General features: G+C 36.5%; 1 protein-coding gene across 7 annotated transcripts in view; it reads right to left on the bottom strand.

Annotated features, from left to right (window-relative positions):
- The window catches only part of MLLT10 (MLLT10 histone lysine methyltransferase DOT1L cofactor), a 212,590-nt gene that overhangs the window by 80,033 nt on the left and 106,472 nt on the right, over nt 1-26,085 (bottom strand). For all 7 annotated transcript variants that reach the window (XR_008701429.1, XR_008701428.1, XM_055543773.1 and 4 more), the window contains exon 9: nt 7,344-7,439. Coding sequence is in view for 5 of the 7 variants with exons in the window: in XM_055543773.1 (XP_055399748.1) it covers nt 7,344-7,439 (96 nt within the window). In the remaining 2 variants the exon portion in view is untranslated. The remainder of the gene's footprint in view (nt 1-7,343; nt 7,440-26,085) is intronic.

The following is a 26,085-nucleotide window of genomic DNA, read 5'->3' as shown; positions in this document are numbered from 1 at the left end:
AGCATCATCTTTTAGGACTTTTTTTAGTCTTTACTAAATTTCTTACAAATACTGTTTTTCTTTTATGTTTTTGATTTTTTGGCCACGAAGCATGTGGGATCTTAGCACCCCAAGCAGGGACTGAAACTGCACCCTCTGAATTGGAAGGTGAAGTCTTAACCACTGGACTGCCAGAAAATCCCCAGCGTTGAATGCTGTATTAGAAAAAAAAGATCTTAAATGAATAACCTTACCCTGTTCTTTAGGAAAAGAGAAACAAAAAGCAAATTAAATCAAATATAAGCAGAAGGAAAGATAAAATGAAAAAGCACACATCAATGAAATGAAAACAGAAAATCAACAGAGAAAAACCAATGGAACCAAAAGCTGGTATTTGGAAAGATATATAAAATTGATAAATTTCTAGCCAGGACAACTAAGAAAAAAAAGGGAGGACACAAACTGCTAATATCAGAAATGAAAGAGAGAACAATTAACTACACACCTCTTGGCCATTAAAGGATAATCAAAGAATATTATGAACAACTCTATGTTCACAAATTCGATAACGTACTGACAACTGATCAATTTCTTGAAAGACACAACTGTTAGAAGTCATATAACAAAAGAGACAATCTGAACAGGCCTACGGCTATTAAAGAAATTGAATCAATAATGAACCACACCCAACAAAATACAGAAAGCACCAGGTTCAGATGGGTTCACTGGTCAATTCTACGAAACACTTAAGGAAGAAATTATACCAATTGTCTACTACCTCTTTATTCCTGTGATCCACACAAAGGCTTTGGCATAGTCAAAGCAAAAGCAGAGGTTTTTCAGGAACTCTCTCACTTTCTGATGAAGACTCACTTGGAGAATGTTGAGTGCTACTTTGCTAGCGTGTGAGATGAGTGCAAATGGGTGGTAGTCTGAGCAGTCTTTGGCATTGCCTTTCTTTGGGATTGGAGTGAAAACTGACCTTTTCCAGTCCTGTAGCCACTGCTGAGTCTACGAAATTTACTGGTATATTGAGTATAGTACCTTAACAGCATCATCTTTTAGGACTTGAAATAGCTCAACAGGAATTCCATCACCTCCACTAGCTTAGTTCATAGCGATGGGCCACTTGACTTCGGACTCCAGGATGTCTGGCTCTAGGTGAGTGATCACACCACCGTGTTATCTGAGTCATTAAGATATTTTTTGTATAGTTCTTCTGTGAATTCTTGCCACATTTTCTTGATATATCTTCTGCTTCTATTAGGTCCATACCATTTCGATCCTCTATTGTGCCCATCTTTGCATGAAATGTTCCCTTTAGTTCAGTTGCTCAGTTGTGTCCAACTCTCTGTGATCCCATGGACTGCAGCAGGTCAAGCTTCCCTGTCCATCACCAACTCCCGGAGCTTTCACAAACTCAAGTCCATTGAGTCAGTGATGCCATCCAACCATCTCATTCTCTGTCTTCCCCTTTCCTCCCACCTTCAATCTTTCCCAAGATCAGGGTCCTTTCCAACGAGTCAGTTCTTCACATCAGGTGGCCAAAGTATTGGGAGTTTCCGCTTCAGCATCAGTCCTTCCAATGAATATTCAGGACTGATTTGCCTTAGGATGGACTGGTTGGATCTCCTTGCAGTCCAAGGGACTCTGAAGAGTCTTCTCCAACACCACAGTTCAAAAGCATCAATTTTTCAGCGCTCAGCTTCTTATCTCTCCTTGCTATTCTTTGGAACTCTGCATTCAAACGGTGTATCTTTCCTTTACTCTTTTGCCTTTAGCTTCTCTTTTCTCTTCTCTTCTCAGCAATTTGTAAGGCCTCCTCAGACAATCATTTTGCCTTTTTGCATTTCTTTTTCTTGGGGATGGTGTTGATCATTGCCTCCTGTACAATGTCACAAACCTCCGTCCATAGTTCTTTAGGAACTCTATCAAATCTAATCCCTTGAATCTATTTGTCACTTCCACTGTATAACCGTAAGGGGTTTGATTTAGATCATATCTGAATGGTCTAGTGGTTTTCCCTACTTTCTTCAATTTAAGTCTGAATTTGGCAATAAGGAGTTCATGATCTGAGCCACAGTCAGCTCCTAGTCTTGTGTTTGCTGACCATACACAGCTTCTCCATCTTTGGCTGCTAAAAATATAATCAATCTGATTTCATTGTTGACCATCTGGTGATGTCCATGTGTAGAGTTATCTCTTGTGTTGATGGAAGAGGGTTTTTGCTTTGACCAGTGCATTCTCTTGGCAGAACTCTGTTAGCCTTTGCTCTACTTCATTTTGTACTCCAAGTCCAAACTTTCCTGTTACTGCCGGTATCTCTCAACTTCATAGTTTTGGATTCAAGTCCCCTATAATGAAAAGGACATCTTTCTTTGGTGTTAGTTCTAAAAGGTCTTTCAATGGACAATGAGTACATGTATACTTTCAAACAAAGTTTTTCTCCAGATACATGCCCAGAAGTAGGATTACTGGGTCATATGGTAACTCTAGTCTTCATTTTCTAAGGAACCTCCAAACTGTTCCAGAAGCCTATATTCTTGCCTATTTCCATAAACCAGTCTCATTCTTCTACCTCCTTTTATCACAAAGATGCATTTTAAGATATGGCATCCAATGAGATCCTCTCATCTGCGAGCAGTTCCCAATAAAGAACAATTAACTATACGGGAGTCTGGGATTGACACAGACAACATTGTTATAGTTAAACAAATCACCAACTAGAACCTACTATATAGCACACAGAACTCTGCTCAACATTTTGTAATAAATGGGAAAACAATTTAAAAAACAATGAGGGAAAAAGAAAACACTGTATTTAGTTAAGTCTAAAACATGTTAATTACATATGTTCGATTATGTTATGTGACACTGAGAAAGGAAAAATGCTACCTATTCAACCATCACCCGATTTTTTTTCCTTTGATATACAAATTTACTTCACACTAAAATGAAAGCAACAAGCCTTAAAAAAAAAAAAGTGATTATAGCAAGGTTTCAGAATAAGGTTAACGTAAAAAAGGAAACTGGTTTCCTAAATAGCAGGAAGAAACAAGTTGAATTTCAAATTATAAATCCTTAGGTTAAATCTAACTAAATATGTAGAAGGTCTGTATGAGGAAGAAACAAAACTTTGATGAACAAAATTAAAGAACTAAGTAAATGGAGAATTTTTCCAACTTCATAGATAGATAAGTTGCCAATATCATCATCAAAATGTCCCAACTTCATCTACAGATTCTGAACATTCTGAATCAAAATTCCAGCATTTTTGTGTGTGTGTGTGTGTGTGACTATTGAGAAATTGATTCCACACAAGAAGAAACAAAAGACCCAAAATAGCCAACGTAATATTGAAAGACAAGTTGGAGCACTGATATTAACTCAATTTCAGACTCACTATAAAGTTACAGTAATTAGGACATCACAGTATTGATGAAAGAATAGACAAATAGATCAATGGAACAGAGAGCCCAGAAATAGATCCACACAACTACTGTCAACTGATCACAAAAGTAATACAATGAAATACAGACAAGCTTTTCAACAAATGGTGCTAGAATATTAAATATGCACATAAAACCAAAAAAAAGGAATCTAGACACAGAACACATATCCCTTATAAAAATGAACTCAAAATGGACTACAAACTTAAATGTATAATAGAAAACTATAAAACTCTTTATAAAGAGTTTATAAAACTCCTTGTCTAACTGAATGAACGTATGAGTCATGCAGTGCAGGGCCACCCAAGACAGAAGGGTCATGGTGGAGAGTTCTGCCAAATGTGGTACTAGAGAAGGGAATGGCAAACCACTGCAGTATTCTTGCATTGAGAAGCCCATGAACAGTATGAAAAGGCAAAAAGATGAGAGTCAATTCTTAGGCAGGTTGATAAGAAGTCCAGGGTCACCGAGGAGGAGAAAGGGGTTGGGGTTCTACAGGAGGAGGAAAGGACAAACTTTTTTTTTCCCCCTCTACATTCTTAGTCACATAAAACTAAGTTTTTTTTTTTTTTTCTTTAAGCCTGGAACTGATGATTACACAATTCAGTTTAAACTCTGTACTAGGGATTATATAACAACAATGTACCCTGCTTGAGGACAGTTTCTCCTTCCTGAAAACCTTGTGATTAATCCCAATTTATTAGAATGTATTTTATGGGGATGGGTCTGGTAGGATCTAAATACTGTTAAATTGTAATCCTATTATCCTAAAATGTAAATTGTGGGACGGGGTTTGGTAAAATTTTCACAAACTTGAGACATTCTTTGATTTATTGTAATAACCAATTAAAAAAGTATAGAACTCCCTTGCTAACACTAGCGAGGGGTGCACTCTCCATCCCCTTTCTGATGTCTTTGTCAGAAGCTTTCTCTGTCCCTTTTTATACTCAAATAAAACTCTGCAATACAAAAGCTCTTGAGTGATCAAGCCTGGTTCCTGGTCCTGAAGTTTAATCTTCTGAGATAACGAATCTGATACCATTCACTGTAAGCTGTCAAAGATATGACACTAAAACATGAACACCTCAGTAGGTACCCAATATGCTACTGGAGAAGACTGGAAAATAATTCCAGAAACAATGAAGGGATGGAGCCAAAGCGAAAACAAAGCCCAGTTGTGGACATGACTGCTGATGGAAGTCAACTCCGATACTGTGAAGAACAAATATTGCATAGGAACCTGTTATGTTAGGTCCACGAATCAAGGTAAATTGGAAGTGGTCAAACAGGAGATGGCAAGAGCAAACATTGACATGTTAAGAATCAGTGAACTAAAATGGACTGGAATGGGCAAATTTAACTCAGATGATCATTATATCTACGACTGTGGGCAAAGTATCCCTTAGAAGAAATGGAGTACCCCTTATAGTCAGTAAAAGAGGCCTAAATGCAGTTCTTGGGTATAATCTCAAAAACAACAGAATGATCTCTGCTCGTTTCCAAGGCAAATCATTCAATATCACAGTAATCCAAGTCTATACGGCAACCAGTAATGCTGAAGAAGCTGAAGTTGAATGGTTCTATGAAGAACTACAAGACCTTCTAGAACAAAGACCAAAAAAAGATGTCCTTTTCTTTATAGGGGACTGAAATGCAAAAGTACGAAGTCAAGAAACACCTGGAAAACAGGCAAGTTTGGACTTGGAGTACAAAATGAAGCAGGGCAAAGGCTAACATAGTTCTGCCAAGAGAATGCACTGCTCAAAGCAAAAATCCTCTTCCATCAACAGAAGAGATGACGCTACACATGGACATCACCAGATGGTCAATACTGAAATCAGACTGATTATATACTTAGCAGCCAAAGATGGAGAAGCTCTGTACAGTCAGCAAAAACACAACTCACACAACTCAATACCTGAAAAATACAATTAAAAAATGGGCAGAAGACCTAAGTAGACACCTCGAAAGAAGACATACAAATGGCCAAAAGGCACATGAAAAGATGTTCAATATTGCCAATAATTAGAGAAATGCAAATCAAAATCATGATAAATTATCACTTCACACTGATCAGAATGGCTATCAAAAAGTTAACAAATAATAAACACTGGAGAAGGTACTGAAAAAAGGGAACCCTCCCCTACACTGTCAGTGGGAATGTAAACTGGTACAGCCACTACGGGAAATACTATAGAGGTTCTTCAAAAAACTAAAAATAGAACTATCATATGGATCCAGCAATCCCACTTCTGGGCAAATATCCAGAACAGACAGTAAGAACTAATTCAAAAAGACACATGCACCCCAAAGTTTACAGCAGCACTATTTTCAACTGGTAAATCATGGAAGCAATCTAAATGTCCACTGACACAAACACAATGTTCACAGATCAGAAAACTCAGTATTATTAAGGTATTAATACTCCCCCTCAAACGATCTGTAGATTCACTGCAGTTTGATTCAAAATACCAGCAGTTTTATTTCTAAAAGCTGACAATCTAATTCTGAAATCCATATACAAATGCACAGACCCTAGAATAGGCCAAACAACTCTGAAAGAGTACAATCTTGGAAGGTGGACCCTATCTGACCTCAAGCATCATTATAAATCTATAGTAATCAAGATTGTGTGGTATGGAACAGAATTAGAGTCTAGAAATAGGCCCATATACAGATGGTCAACTGACTCTCAACAAATGGAGGTAAAGGTAATTTAATAAAGAAAGGACAATCTGTTCTAAAAATGGCTCAGGAAAAACTGAATTATCAATATTCAAATCAGTGGACTTTGATGTATAACTCACGTCATACACAAAAATTAACCCAAAATGGATCACAGACCTAAATGTAAAAGATAAAAATATAAAACTTTTAAAAGAAAACATATGTATCTGATAAATGACTTGCACCCGCAACACATAATGCTTCACAAAACTCGGTAATAAATCAATAAAAAGGGAGAGGTGGTGGATAGATGTGGACACTTCACCAAAATAAATAAATAAATAGCTAATATTCACATGAAAAGATGTTTAACGTATGTATAGGTCACTGAAGAAATACAAGTCAAAATCCTCTAGTGTCACCACCATCCCTTTCTGGATTACTGCAATAACCTCCTAATGGCCTCCTTCCTTTCACTCTTGACTCTCTATAGTCCATAGAGAGTCTTCCTTTCACTCTTGACTCTCTATAGTCCAGTAGCCGTAGGTTCTTATAAAACCTAAGTTAAGACCATGTTACATCTCAGCTTAAAACTCTAATGGCTCATTTTTCACTCAAATTAAAAACCTTCCACTGGCTTATACAGTCTTACAAGACTGGCCTCTCACACTGGCCTCTTCTCCTACTGCAACCCCCTCACCCTCCTTTCACAGTAATCCCAGCTGCCTGTCCCTGTCTCCACTTGCTTTCATGTTAACTACATGATAATAACCTTAGTAATATTTAACATTTACTAAGTAATACTTACTATGAACCAGATATTGTTCTAACTGCTTTAAATGCGTTATCTCATTCAATTCCAACAATTATCTCCCCTCACTTTACGAACAATAAAACTGAGTTACAAAGAGGTTAATTAACCTAAAGAGTTCAGTCTGTAAGCGTTGAAGCCAGAATTCAAAGTCACAGATGGAAGAAGCCAACTGCACAGCCCAAAATATACATGTCAATGATGTCACCTACTTCTCAACATTCTTAAGAAATAAGCATAGAATAAAGTGAAGATAGGATAAAGGACTAAGAGAGGGAAAATCAACGTGCTTGATGTAGTCTCAGAGATGTAAAATTGGTTAGGAGGAACCAGGACAATTCAAGTATTTTCAAAATGCAGCATATAACTAGTTAAAAGGTAAAAGTCAGCACAAAACTAGTTATTATGTAAATCAAAATATGACATTTAAAACTTACTTTTTCTGTAGTAACAGTCAAGGAAGGAACCAATGCAGGTGATGGTTCTGGTTGCTTCTTATGTTTTTGTTTGTGTTTGTCCTTTTCTTTATATTTCTAAAAATGAACAGAAGTAAAATACAATTTAAATTTAAATTATAACTGATATACACATAATAAAGATGATATTTCTTTATAATTACATTCAAGTAATTTAAAATATTAATAAATGCTTGTCAAAAAAACCAAACTCACTTCTAATCAGATATCATTTTATATATAAAAAATACTAGTAATATATGATGGTATTACTACATCTATTACTATATATTACAATATATAGTACTACTACTGTAAGTTATATTAAGGTGATTTGTTTTCTTATCCTTGACCAACCTAAAAGACGAATTGAAGTCTACATTTGTATCTGACAAACTATTTTTGTCCTATTAAAAATACCAAATGCTGTTGTATAGATTTCATAAATAGTACTTTAAAATTTCTATACACTTTGACATGCACTATCACCTCATAATGGTATCAGATTCTCCAACACCATGCATTAAATTCTATGGCCCATAAACTACAAACCAGTGCACAGAAACTCAGACAAGAAATTCTTTTTGATGTTTACTCAAAAAATAGACAAATCAGTTATCTCTGCTAAAACTGATGAATTGAAATACAAAAAGAATTAATAAGAAATTAACTACATATTAGGAGCCCAACTTTATTTAACATCAAAATACTTTAACCAAATTGTTCTCAATTGTTTGAATCAGTAGGTAAGTGTATTGTAAGGCAAGTTATGATCAACCTAGATAGCATATTCAAAAGCAGAGACATTACTTTGCCAACAAAGGTCCGTCTAGTCAAGGCTATGGTTTTTCCTGTGGTCATGGATGGATGTGAGAGTTGGACTGTGAAGAAAGCTGAGCACCAAAGAATTGATGCTTTTGAACTGTGGTGTTGGAGAAGACTCTTGAGAGTCCCTTGGACTGCAAGGAGATCCAACCAGTCCATTCTGAAGGAGATGAGCCTGGGATCTCTTTGGAAGGAATGATGCTAAAGCTGAAACTCCAGTACTCTGGCCACCTCATGCGAAGAGTTGACTCATTGGAAAAGACTCTGATGCTGGGAGGGATTGGGGGCAGGAGGAGAAGGGGACGGCAGAGGATGAGATGGCTGGAAATGGCATCACTGATTCGATAGACCTGAGTCTGAGTGACCTCCGGGAGTTGGTGATGGACAGGGAGGCCTGGCGTGCTGCGATTCATGGGGTCTCAAAGAGTCGGACACGACTAAGCGACTGAACTGAACTGAACTGAGTTAATTGAACTTATTTCTCATAGTACTTAAGTTTAACCATTCAGAGCACTTAATCTATTCAAAGCATGAAAGAATAATACCACTGGCCCTGCCCTAGGAGAGAGAGCATATCAGCAAAACAAAATGTGTACAAATAAAGGATAGATGTTTTACTATAATACCTAAGACTACTGTCCCTTTTTAATTACTGATTTAAGTATATAAGATACCTCTCTATAGCAAGGTTAATACTTTAGAAAAAGAAAATGTAAAATAAAAGTAACAGTTTTTATTCAGAGTTTTTAGGAAACTTTGTTACTATGAAGTTGTTTTACCTGTGACAGATCATAAGGAACCATGCCTCTAATTTTTTCTATGAGGATGTCATATAGAAGTTGAGGAGCCAAGAGCTTTGAGAAGCCCTCTATGGCTTTCACCTTTGCCGCCTTAGTTTCTAGTCATCATGTAGAGAGTCAGTTCACAGTTTCCTGATAGAGAGGCTAGGCAGAAAAAGAGGCCCCATGGAGAAGAACTGGGGTTAACCCCAGCCTACAGTCAGCAGCATGTCAATTGAGACATGTAAATAAGACTATCTTACATCACTCAGCCAGCCACCAGCTGAGAGTAGACTCATGATTAAGCCCAGCTGATACCATGTGAAGGCAAGACAAATTGTGCTGAGCCCTAACCACTAAAAAATGTATACCACTAAAAGTCATCATGTGGTTTACCAAGGAATAGTAGATAATTCAAACAAAACCAGAATTCACAACCAGGTAATGGGAGTTAATGAAAGTAGAAATTAAAAGTAACTCATACTGGAATTTTTGTATTCACCAAAATAACAAATATAACTATACAATCTAGTTTATAAATATGATCCTTGACTGCAGTAAGTTCTATATCAATACTCTTCTCCCATAAAGGTAATACAGGAGCCTCTCCATCCTTTTTCATGTTCTACTTCCCATACTGGGCTTTATTCATCAAGGGTACAAGAGCTGGGATAATTTTATATATATTTTATAGAGAACGACGCTGAAAAACAAGATGAACAATCTCTACGAGGCTTCCCTGGTGGCTCAGTCAAGAATCTGCCTACAATGCAGGAGACTCGGATCAATCCCTGGATCGGAAAGACCCCTGGAGAAGGGAATGGCAATCCATTCCAGTATTCTTGCCTGGAAGAGTCTCATGGACAGAGGAGCCTGGTGGGCTACAGTTCATGGGGTTGCAAAGAGCTGGACACAACTGAGAGAATAACACACTCACAAACAACAGCTACAATCATGGAGAGAACAGAAGAGTAAAAACTAAAGTATACATGTATAGGTATGAAAACATGAATGTATGTAAGACATAATGGAATAATACACCACTTTGGTCCTATGTAATACACCAGGAAATATATGCTGAGATTGTAAATGTTCACTGGGAGAGATTGTGAATAGATTACATCTACAATATAGGCCTGTGAAATATGAATCAATGCAGTGTGATGACTTTCACACTAAAGAGAGAGGCTGATTTTAACACAACAGGAAAAAAAATTCAGGAAAATATTCAGTTACATCTAAATACTTAGCATACGAAAAAGATGGGATTCCAAATCAGCAGGAAAGACGGAAATTATTTAATAATACTAGAAAAAGTGGTTAATAATGTAGTAAAAATGTCTTATACAAAAAAAAGAAACAGATTATTTTATAGTTAAAATTTAAAATAATCTAAGAGGCTGAAGAAAATGTTTTTTAAAATTTGAAATTTAAAGGAGGAAAGACTTTTTTAAGCATAAAACAAAGTAAAAATCAGAAACAGAAAAGGTAGTTTTAGCTATTCAAATTCAAATACTTCTGCATCAATTTAAAAATCATTAAAAATCTAAAAACAAACTGAGAAATAAGTTAACATGTTCTGTATTTTAGTGTTTAAAATGCTGATAAATCAGTAAGAAAAAATAAACATGCTATGAAACAATACAAAGGGCAATTCACAAAAGAAACAATGAGGCACAAAACAAAAAATGTGCAACCAAGGACTGAAGAACTAATGGCAATATTATTCTATTACCTAAATTTTTTTAACACCAAAACTGTTGGGTTTTTATTTTTAATTTTAAGACCCAATGTTGCCCAAGTTACAGTGAAATGAGCACTAGCATACAATGCTAAAGAGAAGTAAACATGCAATGGACCATTTTAAACGTAAGAGTTAGAAACCGTAGATATAGTATCTGACTAGTAATTTCATCTCCAACAAGTGAAGGTTCAAATATAGTTTATTATGCTACTATTTGCAATGAGAAAAAAAAACTGTAGATAATCTAAATGTTCAACAACACAGGTGTGGTTGAAAAAATTATTATACAACCATGTAATGGTCATTTTAAAAGTATGTTCTGAAGGAATATTTAAAGATCTGGTAAAATGGTTAATATGAGTTTCACTTTAAAATTTTATGCAAAGAGTCAAGCTTCAGAAAGAAAAACAAAGCTGAAGATGTCACAGTTTCTGATTTCAAACTATACTACAAACTGTTGGTAATCAAAACAGTATGGTACTAGCACAGAAACAGACACTGAGATCAGCAGAATGGAACAGAATCCAGAAATAAACCCATATTTATAGGGTCAATTGGGCTTCCCTGGTGGCTCAGACAGTAAAGAAACTGCCTACAATGCAGGAGACCTGGGTTCAATCTCTGGCTCAGGAAGATCTCCTGGAGGAGGAAATGGCAACCAACTCCAGTATTTGTGCCTGGAAAACTCCATGGACAGACAAGCCTGGTGGGATCCCATGGAATCCATGGGATTGCAAAGAGTCAGAACACGACTGAGCAACTAATACTATAAGGTCAATTAATCTACAACAAAGGAGGCAAGAAGAATCAAAAGGGAAAAGATATTCTCTACAATCAATAATGTTGTGAAAACTGGACAGCCACATGCAAAAGAATCAGACTACCTTCTCACACTGTATACAAAAATAAACTCAAAGTGACTTAAATAGAAGACCCGAAACCATAAAACTAAAAGAAAACATGGACAGTATGCCTTTTGACATTGATTTTAACAGACTCTTTCTAGATATGTCTTCTCAGGCAAGAGAAACAAAGGCAAATATAAATAAATGTGCCTACATCAAACTGAAAATGAAAAGCTTTTGCACAGTGAAGGAAATGAAACAGCCATATTTGGAAACAACACATCTGATAAGGAGTTAATACCCAAAATATGCAAAGAACTCATATAACTCAATATGCAAAAAGCAAACAAATTAAAAAATGAGCAGAGTACATGAATAGACATTTTTCCAAAGAAGACATACAGATGGCCAATAGACATATGAAAAGATGCTCAACATTATTAATAATCAGGGAAATGCAAATCAAAACCACAATGATATACTACCTCACACCTGTCAGAATGCCTATCATCAAAAAGACAACAAATAACAAGTACTGGAAAGGATGTAGAAAAAAGAACATTTGTGAACTGTTGGTGGGATTGCAAATTAGCTCAGCCATTATGGAAAACAATATGAAGATTCCTCAAAAAATTAAAAACAGAACTGCCTTATTATCCAGCAGTTTCACTTCTGGGTATTCACCCAAAGAAAACAAAAACACTAATTTGAAACAACATATGCACAACGTTCACTGAAGCATTATTTGCAATAGCCAAGATATAGAAGTAACCCAATTGGCCATCAATAGATTAAGTGCATAAAGATGCTGTGTGTGTGCCTGTGTAACATTACTCAACGATTAAAAAAAAAAAAAAAACTTTCTATTTTACATGAATGGACTTAGATGGTATTATGCTAAGTTAAATAAGTCAGAGAGAGAAAGACAGACAACACCATATGACCTTACTCTTATGTGGAATCTAAAAAACAAAACAAACCAAAACGGAAACAGATTCAGATGCAGAGAGTAGGGTGGGAGTGAAAACTTTCAGTTATAAAATAAGTAAACAAAGGGAGGTAGGTTTAAGATACACCATAAGGAACATGGTCAATAACACTGTCAAGAACACTGGACAGATGGCTACTGGACTTATGGTGATCATTTCATAATATATGTAAATATCAAATCACTACATAGTACACCCAAAACTAATATAATACTGCATATCAAGTATATTATTTCCATAAAAAATAAGTTTAATAAGTGAATAAAATTTTTATGCAAAGAGAGAACAACAACCAGAAGGAAATAAACACTATTTTTATGTAAAGCTATAGGTCAGGACAACTGGTGTCACTCCCAAATACATCAGTGTGTATAATTAACAATAAAAATAATCAGAATTGTAGCAACTTATAATACACATATGTATATAAAATCTCATTTCATCCTTAAAGCAGCCCTGAGATGATCTACTTTTATAGATCAGAAAGGAATGGCTTAAACAAGTACAAAATAGATTTTTATCTATACCTCCCAAGAAACTTAGCTGAAACAAAAACTTTTCTTTAATTTAAAGAAAAAAATAAATAAGGTACCCATGATGACAAACTATAAAAAGAAAATTTGAACGAGTAGGGGAAAGAAGAAAGATTTAAAGGAAAGGAGAGAAAATGATTCCATCTTAAAAGTATCTTCAGCTGCAGAATGAACTACTTTCCCTGTAGAAGATAGGGACAATACAGGAGTTTTTACCCTAAATTTAGAGCATGATGAACAACTAAGAGACATTCAATGTTTCCAGTATTCAAACCGGAATGGGAAAAGAAATCATTAAAGCAAAATTAAAGTACAAGACAGTAGAGGTAATGCTTGAAATAAGTTCCTGTCTTCCGACACAGAGGAATTAGATATCTCAGAGTCTGAGGAATACACATGTTATCACAGAAACACTGGTAGAAAGAAATGTTTGGGGTAAGTCAGAAAGTGAATTCTAAAAGGAATGCAACATCGTGCTTGAGGTTATTTCCCCAGATAAGTTCTAAATTAACAAAGATGTGCTCATAAGTAGGAAAGATTTCATTATCACTAAGTGTGAAGAAGAGTTCATCAGGAAGCCTAATATTAGAAATTAAATTTCTACTAAGGAAAAGAGGATCTATGCTCAGTAACTCCCAAGGCTTTAAATGGTGACTTAAAATCACATCAATTTTTTCCAATGTTAACAATTAAAAATCAAACAAAAACCAGTGAAAACAACAAACCAAACAGCAACCCAAACTGGGGGAATGGTGAGTGAGTGAGTGAGTGAAGTCGCTCAGTAGTGTCCAACTCTTTGCGACCCCATAGACTATAGCCTACCAGGCTCCTCCATCCATGGGATTTTCCAGGCAAGAGTACTGGAGTGGGTTGCCATTTCCTTCTCCAGGGGGAATGGCAGAAGCAGATAATACATTAAATAAAAACTAACAAGCAAGCAGTGAAATATTAGACTCTAGAAATAGAGCAGAAGTTGCCCTGAACTGAACTATAGAATTCAGCTATTAATAATTCTACTTCCAATTAGCTAAAATTCTGAAAATATCACAAAAACTCCCAAATCTGCAGAGAAATAACCTTTTCTTTTGTTTTTCCTGACTATTTAATTTGTTCTTTCTTTACCTGAAGAGTAGTGCAGGCTTTAGAGCAGAAACAGGCAAAGCTAGGGGAAGGGAGAGTACTGACTGTTTGGAAGTAGACAATCTAGGCTAGGAATGAATTATGTAAAATCAGAGGGTATTCTTAAGTGTGTGAACTATCCCCACACAGTTAAGAGATTAAAATCTAGCACAAGATATTTAATCAAGAATTAGAAAAGAGAGCTGAGCCTGGGGTTCTACCAAAAACTGCATACTGTCCCAGTTGAGCTTGTACACTGCACCCTTGACAGTTCCTCTGGAATCAGAAAGAGACACTTAGTCCTCAAACCCTAGTCTCAAAAATGTTGAGAAGAGATTCACGAAATGGTCTTAACTAAAGAGGAGCAAACACCCAGAAAGAGCCTCAAAAACATGAGCAAGAAAGGAAAAAGTTGCAAGGCAAAGAAACTATAGCCGAAAAGGAAACAACATAAAGAGCATAAAATGCAAAAGAGAACCAAAACTCTCAACCTACAAATAAATACAACTCAGCATAGAGGTGTTTCTCAAATTGTTCCATGCTAAGTAAAACTTCATTCTAATGTATGTTCAAACAAAGCACAAAATGAGATGATAAAACAAAATGGTTAAAAAAACTAAGGAATTGTAGGACCAAAGTAATTTTAAAACTAAAACAGAATTAGTAACTAAAATAGAATCAGCAAGGGAAAAAGCATACATTCTTGAGAATAAAAATATTGCTCTAAAAAGGGCATGAAAAAAATCATAGTAATGCAAATGAAAAATCAGCAGATATTAAAGTGTTCAGAGGGAATTCTCTGGCAGTCCAATGGTTAGGACTGGGTGATTTCACTGCTGTGGCTTCAATCTCTGGTCAGGGAACTAAGATCACACAGGCCACGCAGCAAAGTCAAAAAAAAAAGGGGGGTGGGGGGGGCGGTTTAGAGAGGAACATTTAACAGTTACATACAACAATAATCAAACGTTAAGTATAACTTGTGTCCCTACAGTAGAAAATCCAATGAATGGAGAACAGAAAATGTATTTAAACATAAGAGCCTACAAAATAAAAGGGGGGGGGGGGGCGCGGAATGAGTTCTGAAAAATTCAGTCATAGCATGTTCAACAGCAAGACTTACTGTAGTTAAACTTAGCAGACTGCACGGGGGTCAGTGGGGTAGGACTGTCCCTGGTCCTCCCCACAGCAATAGTCTAGGTCCACTGCCTGAATTCTTAAAGGAAAGAAAGTGTCACCCAATAATATATACAGCCAAGATTCAGTTCAAAAATTAGGACAAGAAGAAAACACTTTCCATTATGAACAAAGTCAGAGAATACAGGTCTGAAGAACGTATTCTTGAAAAAAAGTTACTGAATACTAAAGCTCTGCCAATTTGAGATGATATAAAGAACTCAATGGAGAAGCTGTGGTGAAAGGTAGTGACCATCTAACAAATTTAAATTAAACACAGAACAAATCCCTAAAACAACTGTGAGGACTGTTTACAGAAGAGAATGTCTCAGACGTGAAAAACGCAACATAAATATCTTTAAAAACAAACTGGATGGAAGGAAATGAGAAGAGCACAGGGATACTGTTCGCCTTTCATAGCAGGAGCTCAACATAGACTGTGAAGCACATAGTTAAAATAATTTGCCACCAAATAGTAATTGCACATAAAATCCTTCCTTGTAGACAAAGCCTGGTTTTCTTTGGCTAATCACTCTCTCACATCCTCAGATTTTCAAGCCCAGAGGTGAACATGGAATATCTAAGTCAATTTAGATAAATCTAAAAAAAAAAAAAAAAAATTTAGATAAATCTACCTCCTAAGCCACAGACCGCTTTAGGTCTGGGATAGATTTAGGTCAGGATAATAAAACAGAAGAGGAAATTTTCTGTGAGATGGCTGGGAATGTTCTACTTGAAAGGTACTCCCCTGCTGTCTTCAGATACTCAAGTGTTAGGCCATGACCCCTGGAACAACTGCAGTGACCTGCCAACCATGCCTAGAGAAACCAAGAGAGCCACAAGAAAGACAATAATGCTCTACCGCCATTGATTGACCATTGCTAAGTTAACCCATCTCAGAACAGCCTCTGAGCATCTTATGCAAAACAATAATTCTCCATTGCTTTAGCAATATTCTGTTACAGTTAAAAGCATCTGAACTAGAAGGATGATCTTTTCAGTGATTTTTTGTGTGCTTCAGTATCTCCACAATTAAAGGTAGAAGTTTAAGGAAATAATATCTGTTGGGATAAGGAAATTTTATATGAAGTTCAATTTATCTATTTGCTTCACTTTCTTTTATAGAGCCAAGTAAATCTAAGTTTAACATTTTTTAAAAAACCAACAGTATTGCACCATTTTAGTATTTTTGATTGTTCTAACCATCCTTTCAAAATCTATTATCTACCTATTTATAAAAATCTGGAATGTTTACTTAGTAGTAATAATAGCTATTTCTGGATGGTGAATTCTGGAGTATTTTTTTAAAATTAATTTGCATTTTTAAAAATGCTTTGCCTTGTTTTATTTTTTTTTAAATAATTACATATCCCTGGTGGCTCAGGTGGTAAAATCGTCTGCTTGCAGTGCTGGAGACCTGGGTTCAATCCCTGGGTCAGGAAGATCCCCCTGGAGAAGGAAATGGCAACCCACTCCAGTACTCTTGCGTGGAAAATTCCATGGGTCAAAGAACCTCATAGGCTACGTCCATGGGGTCGCAGAGTCGGACACGACTGAGCGACTTCGCTAACAAAAAGAATGGGCTAAAACGAAGTAGAGACAGCTAGCTATTCACCAAGCCCGTTTCTTTCCCTTATTCAGAGTATAACTAGACATTTCCCAGTTTCCTTTGCAGTCCGATGTGGCATTTAACTGAGTTCAGGTCAATTATAATCTGAATGAAAAATGACGTGTGCTGCCTCTGGGCCTGCTCTTTAATAGCCTTGAGTATTGAGTGTCCATGCCCCTTCCTCTTCCAGGGATTAGTACAAGGGAACACAGCAGACACAGAACCAACACTGAAAAGAAGGCCGAGAAGCAAGAATGGAAGGAACCACAAGTCCTAACTCATGGCTTGTATGAAAGCTGTTAATCAAGAACATCTGTTTTGGATGTCCTTGTGAATGAAAAATTAACAATGTATCAATTCTCATAATCTGAGGAGTGTCATATGTTAGGAGACAATTCTTACATAAGTCTCTGCTCTTTCTTTATGTCTTGCCAATAAATAAGGCAATGACTTGCCCATCATCTAAACTATCTTTTCAAGGTTGTTTGTATAATGAGCAGACTTTAAAGACAGAACGTGTACCTTAGGAACAAAGGGCAGCCACATTTACTATTACAAAATATTCAGGGGCCCAAAGCTCAGGGTTCTACTGCACCAGACCGCATGAGCAGCTGTCATCTGGCCCTCTGTGCTCTGCCCTATGGAAACTGGGTCTTGGCGGAATTGTGCAAAAATACGGATACTCTGGTTACTTCTACTGCTTTAAGTAATAAACTATACTTTATCTCTAATCCAAAATTCTCCTGTCTTCTAAGTGGTTACCTTATAAGTAGGGTATACCTTATAAGACCCCTTTCACAGTTCTTGACCATCTGGTGATAGGAATGTAATGCTGTTAAGAGACATGGCTTTCTGGAAAAGGAAGGATAAGGGCTTCAAGGGCCAACTAATGGGATATGAGGGAAGCCTGTGGGAATGACTAACAAACACAATGAGCAAACTGTATGGTCAATAAAGCAGTACATGGTTCTTCATTTTATTGTCTGATAATGAGGAAGAACTTAGGAGGTGGCTGCTAAAACCTCCTCCAGGCTAAAGGAGATTATTATACAACACAGGGAATATAGCCAATATTTTATCATAGCTATATAAACTTTAAAAAGTATAAATCACTACATTGTACACCTGCAACATATATAAGACTGTACATCAACTATACTTCAATTTAAAAACAAACAAACAAAAACCCTGCAGGTAGGAGATTTTCTCGCCAATCTGGCAGTAGGCTTCAGTTTCACCCTACCATAATAATAACTAATTTCAATTCTGAGTCACCCTCAGTGGACAGAAGGTTCCAACCCTTTCAGATAACAGTTACAGAACTGCTTATCTACACTGAGCATGAAAGGAAGGAAACTGGCAAACAATCACTATGGGCAGAAACAAGGTGAATCACAGGAATCCTGGTTCCCTCGGAAAATGCAGGTGGAGGGGTTTGTATGTTAAGGAACAATAGACAGTTGGACTGTCTCACAGCTCAATACCTCCTGCGATCTATCCTGCCAACTTTGAATTTATTTAGATGAGAACAGAAGACTTCAGTGCTGTTTTTGTTTGTTTTTTTTTTGCAATGTATCCTGGTTGCTATAAGGCATCTTTGGTCCTTCCTCTCACTGAAATTTCCCAGAGACAGACCAACACTTTGTGTGAAATAAGGAAGCTAACACTGTCTCTCTTTAGTGCCCCACAATCCCAAGGGTAGTGCCCCACCCCTTTTTGAAAAGCAGCTATGAGCCTGCCCATGGACTCTTTTCAAAAGGAAACCCATAGAACAATGTAGCTCTTGAGCCTATGATGTCTATTAGTAAGTCAGACTAAACCATGTGGCAAGGGCCCAGAAATTCCTCACTTGTCAAATGGAAATGGTATATTCAAGAACACAACTGGCCTGGCCCCAGCAGCATCTCAGCTTCATATTAAAAAGTGGCAGCTACCTTCGTTCTTGTTACCTGATGCAAAACTACTTGTTTAATGGGGATCTCAATACTTTACGGCCACCTGAAGCGAAGAGCTGAGTCAGTGGAAAAGACCCTGATGCCGGGAAAGATTGAGGGCAGGAGGAGAAGGGGGTGATAGAGAGTGAGATGGTTGGATGGCTTCACCAACTCAATGGACACAAATTTGAGCAAACTCTGCAAGACACTGAAATGACAGGGAAGCCTGGAGTGCTGCAGTTCATGGGGCTTAGTTCACTGGTTCAAATAAACTAAAACCAAATGATGTGCAATCGGTTGCAGCAGCTATTCAATCTCAGTACCTGCTAAACTGATCCAAAACTATATGTCACTAGGAGGCAGAATTCAGACATTCTCACAGCACCAGACAATATTTCTGTGGAAGGTGAAATAATGGTGCCAAAACATGTTTAAACCCTAATCTTCAGATTCTGTTAAGTATGTTACCTTAAAAGACAAAAGGCACTTCACAAATACAAGTATTTTTACTTATTCTGGATTATCCCGTAGGCCAACTGTAATCACAGGAATCCTTAAAAGTGAAAGGAGTCAGAGGAAGAGAATCAATGGAAGATTTGACTATGGCAGACTGATCAGAGTTGCAACATTTCTGGCTTTCAAGAGAAGTGGATCATGAGGCAAGGAAACTGGTCATACTCTGGAGACTAAAAAAGTTAAGGAAACAAACCATGTAAACACATGAAGGAACTGAATAATAACTGATTTAATGCTCACTTTAACTTCTTTCTGCCTGATTATCAAGTATATCCATTTTCAACATTTATTACTAATCCCTTTCTTCTTCCAGGGATAAAAGTCCTTACCATCTCTTCTCAATGCCTCATCAGAGATTATCCCTTCTCATGACCTCAGCAAAGCCCTCTTACTTCATTAACATCCTGTGCTCCAGTTTCATTTTCCTCTTTACCTATAAACGTACATGTACCTACTACATTATAGTCAATGCAACTAAAACTATAATTCCTCCCAGATCAGTTCTTAATTATTCAAAAGTTGTCAATAATACTACCTTTATTTCACTACCCTCTTACTTAAACCTCTGGGTTTGTTTAAAAAGCATTTCACATGGTTTCACTGTGTTCAAGAAACCATACTAGGTCGTGTTGGAAAATAGTAAAGTACAAAACACAGGGATCAGTTCTGAAACACAACATAGAGAATTCCCTGGCAATACAGTGGTTAGGACTCCACACTTCCACTGCTAGAGGTACGAGTTCCATTCTTGGTACGGAAATTAGATCCCATATGCCATGCAGCACGGCCAAAACACACACCCCCCCCCCCCAAAAAAAAAACACAAAAATCCAACAAAAACCAAAACACAATTTGGCCTGTCAGTGAGACATATACTAATGACAACCAGCAGTTAAAAAAAAAAAAAAAGAAAGAAATGAAAAAAGTAAGAAAATCACATAAAAAATATCCACAGCAAGAGATACAGTGTGAGTCACACAAGACAAAGTCCAGCTTCACTAGAAAGCCAGAATTGAGTGCTGGATCTGAATTAAAATGAAGTAAGAAAAGAGGAAACTGAAGATCATTTGAAAAAAGAACAATTGACAAAAGAACACATTAAAATGTTTTAAAAAAGAAAAAACAAAGTTTATTTGGAGGGAATGGGTAGAATATGACTCAAACAATTTTTCCCTTTTGTCACATCTAATGTGTTAATACCTCAGTCCAGTCCAAGCAAAGCCTCATCACCTAACTCTTTCTGGTGACTCTTTTCTACTATCAAATCAATCTTCTCATTTTAAAATATTAATTATAATGTACAATTAAAATATTAATAATTTCACTTATTTGACTCAAATAGCCTAACCCATCTTAAAACTCCAAATTCATATTTCTGCCTTTAAAATGTTTATCATTCCACCATACCCAAAGCGACTAAAATCAGTATTATCAGTTTCTCCTTTTTATAATGTTTACTCATTATAATTAATAAGTACAATGCTTGCTTTTCCCTCAAGACCCTACCTGTACTTATGGTAGCGTGCCCCTAATCAAGACTGCCTATAACCATCCATCACCTCCAATAGACCTTTCCCCTTGCCCTATTACTACCAATCAGATCCCAGGCCTTACAGATTTTATTGCTTCAACACCTTGACTATCATTTCCCACATCTTTCCATTCATACAGCTATTAAATTCAGTTTAGACTTCATTACTAAACATGAACAACAAGGCTCTCTTTGTTTTCTAGAGCCATGTTGTCCAATATGGTACCTACTTGCCACATGTGGCTATTTCACTTAATTAACAGTGGTCTAGTCTAGAACTTCATACTAAATCAAAAAAATTTATATTTTAATATATTCCTCTCAGTTTTCCTCTAATGTAACTATGAGACAATAATTGGTACACAGTTTACTTAGCAATAATCAGCCCCAAGAAGATGATCAAAAGAGCAAAACACCAAATAACTTATTACAATGAAGGAATAAAACTACTACTGAGAAAAGCAAAAAAAAAAAAAAAAAAAAAAAAGGGTTGTTAAGGATGTGGAGAAACTGGAACCCTGGTTGGTAGAAATGTGAAATGTGAGCTGCTGTGGTAGTATTGTAGTTCCTCAAAAAGTTAAACTCGTTAAAAAATAAAATTTTAAAAAGTAATTAGAAAAACAAAATTAAACTCAGAATCAAGATGTGATCCAGCAAATCCACTTCTGGGTATATACTCAAAAGAACTGAAAGCAGGGTCTTGAAGAGATATTGTATACCCACCCATGTTCACAGCAGTATTATTCATTCACAACAGCTAGAACGTGGAAGCAAACAAGACTCCATCAACAGATAAATGAATAAGCAGAATGTGGCATATACATACAACTGAATATTCCACTTATTCAAGGAATCAAGAGTAGTCAAATTCCTAAAAACACACAGCAGAACAGAGGCTGCCAGGGGCTTGGAGGGGACTGGGGACAGAGGGAGTACTGCTTACTGGTTACATATTTTCAGTTATGCAAGGTGAAAAGAGTTCCACAGATGTATATGGTGGTGATGGTCTCCAACAATATAAATGTATTTAATGACACTGAACTGCACATTTAAAAATGGTTAAGATAGTAAGTTTCATGGTATGTACATTGTACCATTTAAAAAATTAGGGGTGATAACTGGTACAGAGAGAGAAATCTAGGGCCTCGTCACTACACTATCATATATCATATCATATCCCAAGAATTCAAACAAGCTCACATAGAGAAGTATATTAGCTGGAGAGCAGCCCCAAATTGTTTATATTAATTCATTCTGTAGATACACCACTTACTTTTTCTTTATCCATTCCCCTACTTAATTGAAATGCTACAATTAAGACTGAGATTGTCTTCTCAGCTTAAAAATAGGCTACAGCAGAAACTAAACAGAATCACTTGCTTTTAAAAGACAATTATTATGATTACTATGTCACAAAGGATTCAGTAAAACAGTAAAGTATTGTAAAAGTACTTTGTACTACTTCTGTACTATTTCAGGTTAAACTAACATTAATCAGTGATGAAACTACCTCAAACAATTAGGTAGTTGATACAAGATTAACATATAAAAGTCAACAGTCTTGGTACTTCACTGGTGGTCCAGTGGTTAAGAATCCAATTTATAATGCAAAGTACATGGACTCAGGGAACTAAGATCCCACCTGCTCCAGTGTGTCCCATTTACTGGAGCCTGCAGTCTCTGGAGCCTATGCACTGAGTCTGAAGGCCACAATCAAAGATCCCACATAACTTCGCTAAGATCTGAGGAAGCCAAATACATAGATAAATATTTTTTTAAGTCAATAGAATTTATAAATAGACAATAAAAGAAGATATAATAAATATAGAAAACCCCTTTTAAAACAACAAGAAAGAAATTAGCATAGTGAGAAAAGGAAGATAGTGGCCAACAGACTAGTTGTTCTGAAACTCCATACAAAAAGACTATTTAGAAAAACTAAAAACCAAAAAACCAATGGAATACCATTTTACAATAAAATCAAATGCCAAAGTACTTCCATGAACCCCAAAATACAAACAGGGTGGAACAAAAAACTACAACATCTGCACAGTAACAGCATTTGTGAGGGGAGAAGGAAGCCACAAGACAACTGCAAAATCATCAATGGTACCCACTGCAAAGCATCAAGGGCTGATTTGAGGACGGCAGCTGAAACAAGAAAGGGTTTTGTACTGGACTAATAATAAATAAATGCAAGCAGCCCCCTCTAGGAAAGACTGAAGTGATGTCTCAAGTTAACCTTTCAGGCAGGGGTTCATTCTCAGGCAGAGACTTACTCCAGACAGAAATGGTTTCTAAACACCATCCCCACTGAAAGAATATGACAGAATGACGGCAAAAAAAAAAAAAAAAGTTATGATGCACTGTGAATACACCATTTAGGTAGTATTTCTCACAAAAGAGCTGGACACGACTTAGCGACTAAACAACATAAATTTAATCAAAGGGAAATTTAAAAGACAAATCCCAGTTGAGGAACATGCTGAAATACAACTAGTAAGGAATCTTCAAAAATGTGAATGCTGTGAAAGGTAGAAAAGCCTAAAGGTTATGTTAAAGAAAACTAAAGAGACATTTAATACTTGATTGAATATTGGATTAATTTCTTCTAAATCAGCTATAAAGAACATTACCGGGACAACAGTATATTGGATATAAATAATATAAAGTAGATGCTTCATGAACATTTACTAATTTAAACACTAATGTCCCTTTTCTTCATCTACAGAAAAGGAAATTAAACTACATAGTGTAACATAGGAAATAAATATATTAACAATTAAGGGAAAAAACTTGTTATAATCATTGTAATACTATGATTTTAGAGAGTTGGAATATAACTCTAAACACCTAAACGAATTTAAGTCTTTACATTACATGTAATCTCAGCCTTACAAAAATTGTAACTCTATTGCATATAAAGAAATCAAACTTCAGCCAATTTAATTAGACATAAAATTCCATTCTGTGGGCCTGGCATATAGTTGATACAAGATAATGTTTACACTGAATAGCTGAATTCAAGCAAAATTTCAAAAGGATTATTCACATCTACTTATAACTTTGTTTATCTATCCACTTTTAACAAATAATCTTTCCCTTCTAAGTTACAAGCTCTTTATAAGTCTCTTTCCCCCCTCCCCCCCAAACACTAATCTAAGAAAGAAGCTCCTGGAACAAGGTAAAGGTCTCATGAGAGATTCTTTGTATCAGCATTCTATTAAGAACGTGTGAGAACTTCACCATTTGTACTAAGATCAAAAATAAATTCAATTTGTAATACACCTGATTTATCTAACTTTTAAAGAAATCTGATTATTAAACCTCCAAGTAAAAGGCAGAAAGACTTAGGTGGGAAAAAAAAAAGATTCCATAGACTGTGGAGTCAGGCATGCCTGGTCTTAAATGCTGGCTCCATCATTTATTAATCGTTATCTCGTTTTCTTCAATTTAAGTCTGAATTGGGCAATAAGGAGCTCATATGATCTGAGCCACAGTCAGCTCCTGGTCTTGTTTTTGCTGACTGTATAGAGCTTCTCCATCTTTGGCTGCAAAGAATATAATCAATCGGATTTCCGTATTGACTTTCTGGTGATGCCCATGTGCAGTCTTTTCTGTTGTTGGAGAAGGGTGTTTGCTATGACCAGTGTGTTCTCTTGGCAAAACTCTGCTAGCCTTTGCCCTGCTTCATTCTGTACTCCAAGGCCAAATTTGGCTGTTACTCCATGTAACTCTCTTGCCTTCCTACTTTTGCATTCCAGTCCCCTATAAAGAAAAGAACATCTTTTTTGGGTGTTAGTTCTAGAAGGTCTTGTAGGTCTTCACAGAACCGTCCAACTTCAGTTTCTTCAGCATTACTGGTCGCAGTATAGACTTGGATTACTGTGATATCAAATGGTTTGCCTTGGAAACAAACAGAAATCATTCTGTCGTTTTTGAAATTGTACCCAAGAACTGCATTTAGGACTCTTTTATTGACTATGAGGGGTACTCCATTTCTTCTTAGGGATTCTTGCCCACAGTAGTAGATATAATGGTCATCTGAGTTAAATTTGCCTATTCCAGTCCACTTTAGTTCACTGATTCCTAAAATTTAGTCAATGTTCACTCTTACTATCTCCTATTTGACCACTTCCAACTTGCCTTGATACATAGACCTAACATTCCAGGCTTATGCAATATTGCTCTTTACAGCATTAGACTTTACTTCCATCACCAGTCACATCCACAACTGGGTGTTGTTTCTGCTTTGGCTCCATCTCTTCATTCTTTCTGGAGTTATTTCTCCACTGATCTCCAGTAGCATATTGGGCACCTACCAACCTGGGCAGTTCCTCTTTCAGTGTCCTCTATCTTTTCGCCTTTTCATACTTTCACAGGGTTCTCAAGGAAAGAATATTGACGTGGTTTGCCATTCCCTTCTTCAGTGGACCACATTTTCTCAGAACTCTCCACCATGAACATTTCATTTCATGCAAGACTGGAACATTTCATGCAAAGATGGGCACAACAAAGGACACAAATGGTATGGACCTAACAGAAGATATTAAAAAGAGGTGGCAAGAATACACAGAAGAACTATGCAAAAAAGATCTTCATGACTCAGATAACCATGATGGTATGATCACTCACCTAGAGCCAGACATCCTGGAATGTCAAGTCAAGTGGGCCTTAGGGAAGCATCACTACAAAAAAAGTTAGCAGAGGTGATGGAATTCCAGTTGAGCTATTTCAAATCCTAAATGATGATACTGTGAAAGTGCTGCACTCAATATACCAGCAAATTTGGGAAACTCAGCAGTGGCCACAGGACTGGAAAAGGTCAGTTTTCATTCCTATCCCAAAGAAAGGATATGGTTTAAAAATGTTCAAACTACTGTACAATTGCACTCATGTCACATGCTACCAAAGTATGCTCAAAATTCTCCAAGCCAGGCTTCAACAGAACGTGAACCGTGAACTTCCAGATGTTCAAGTTGGATTTAGAAAAGGCAGAGGAACCAGAGAACAAATTGCCAACATCTGCTGGATCTTCAAAAAAGCAAGAGAATTCCAGAAAAACATCTACTTCTGCTTTATTGACTATGCCAAAGCCATTGACTGTGTGAATCACAACAAACTGTG

Source organism: Bubalus kerabau, chromosome 13 (genome assembly GCF_029407905.1).
Source record: "Bubalus kerabau isolate K-KA32 ecotype Philippines breed swamp buffalo chromosome 13, PCC_UOA_SB_1v2, whole genome shotgun sequence".
Classification (NCBI taxonomy): Eukaryota; Metazoa; Chordata; class Mammalia; order Artiodactyla; family Bovidae; genus Bubalus; species Bubalus kerabau.
Note: the sequence above shows the minus strand (reverse complement) of the source record. Positions and strands in the feature narration are given on the sequence as shown.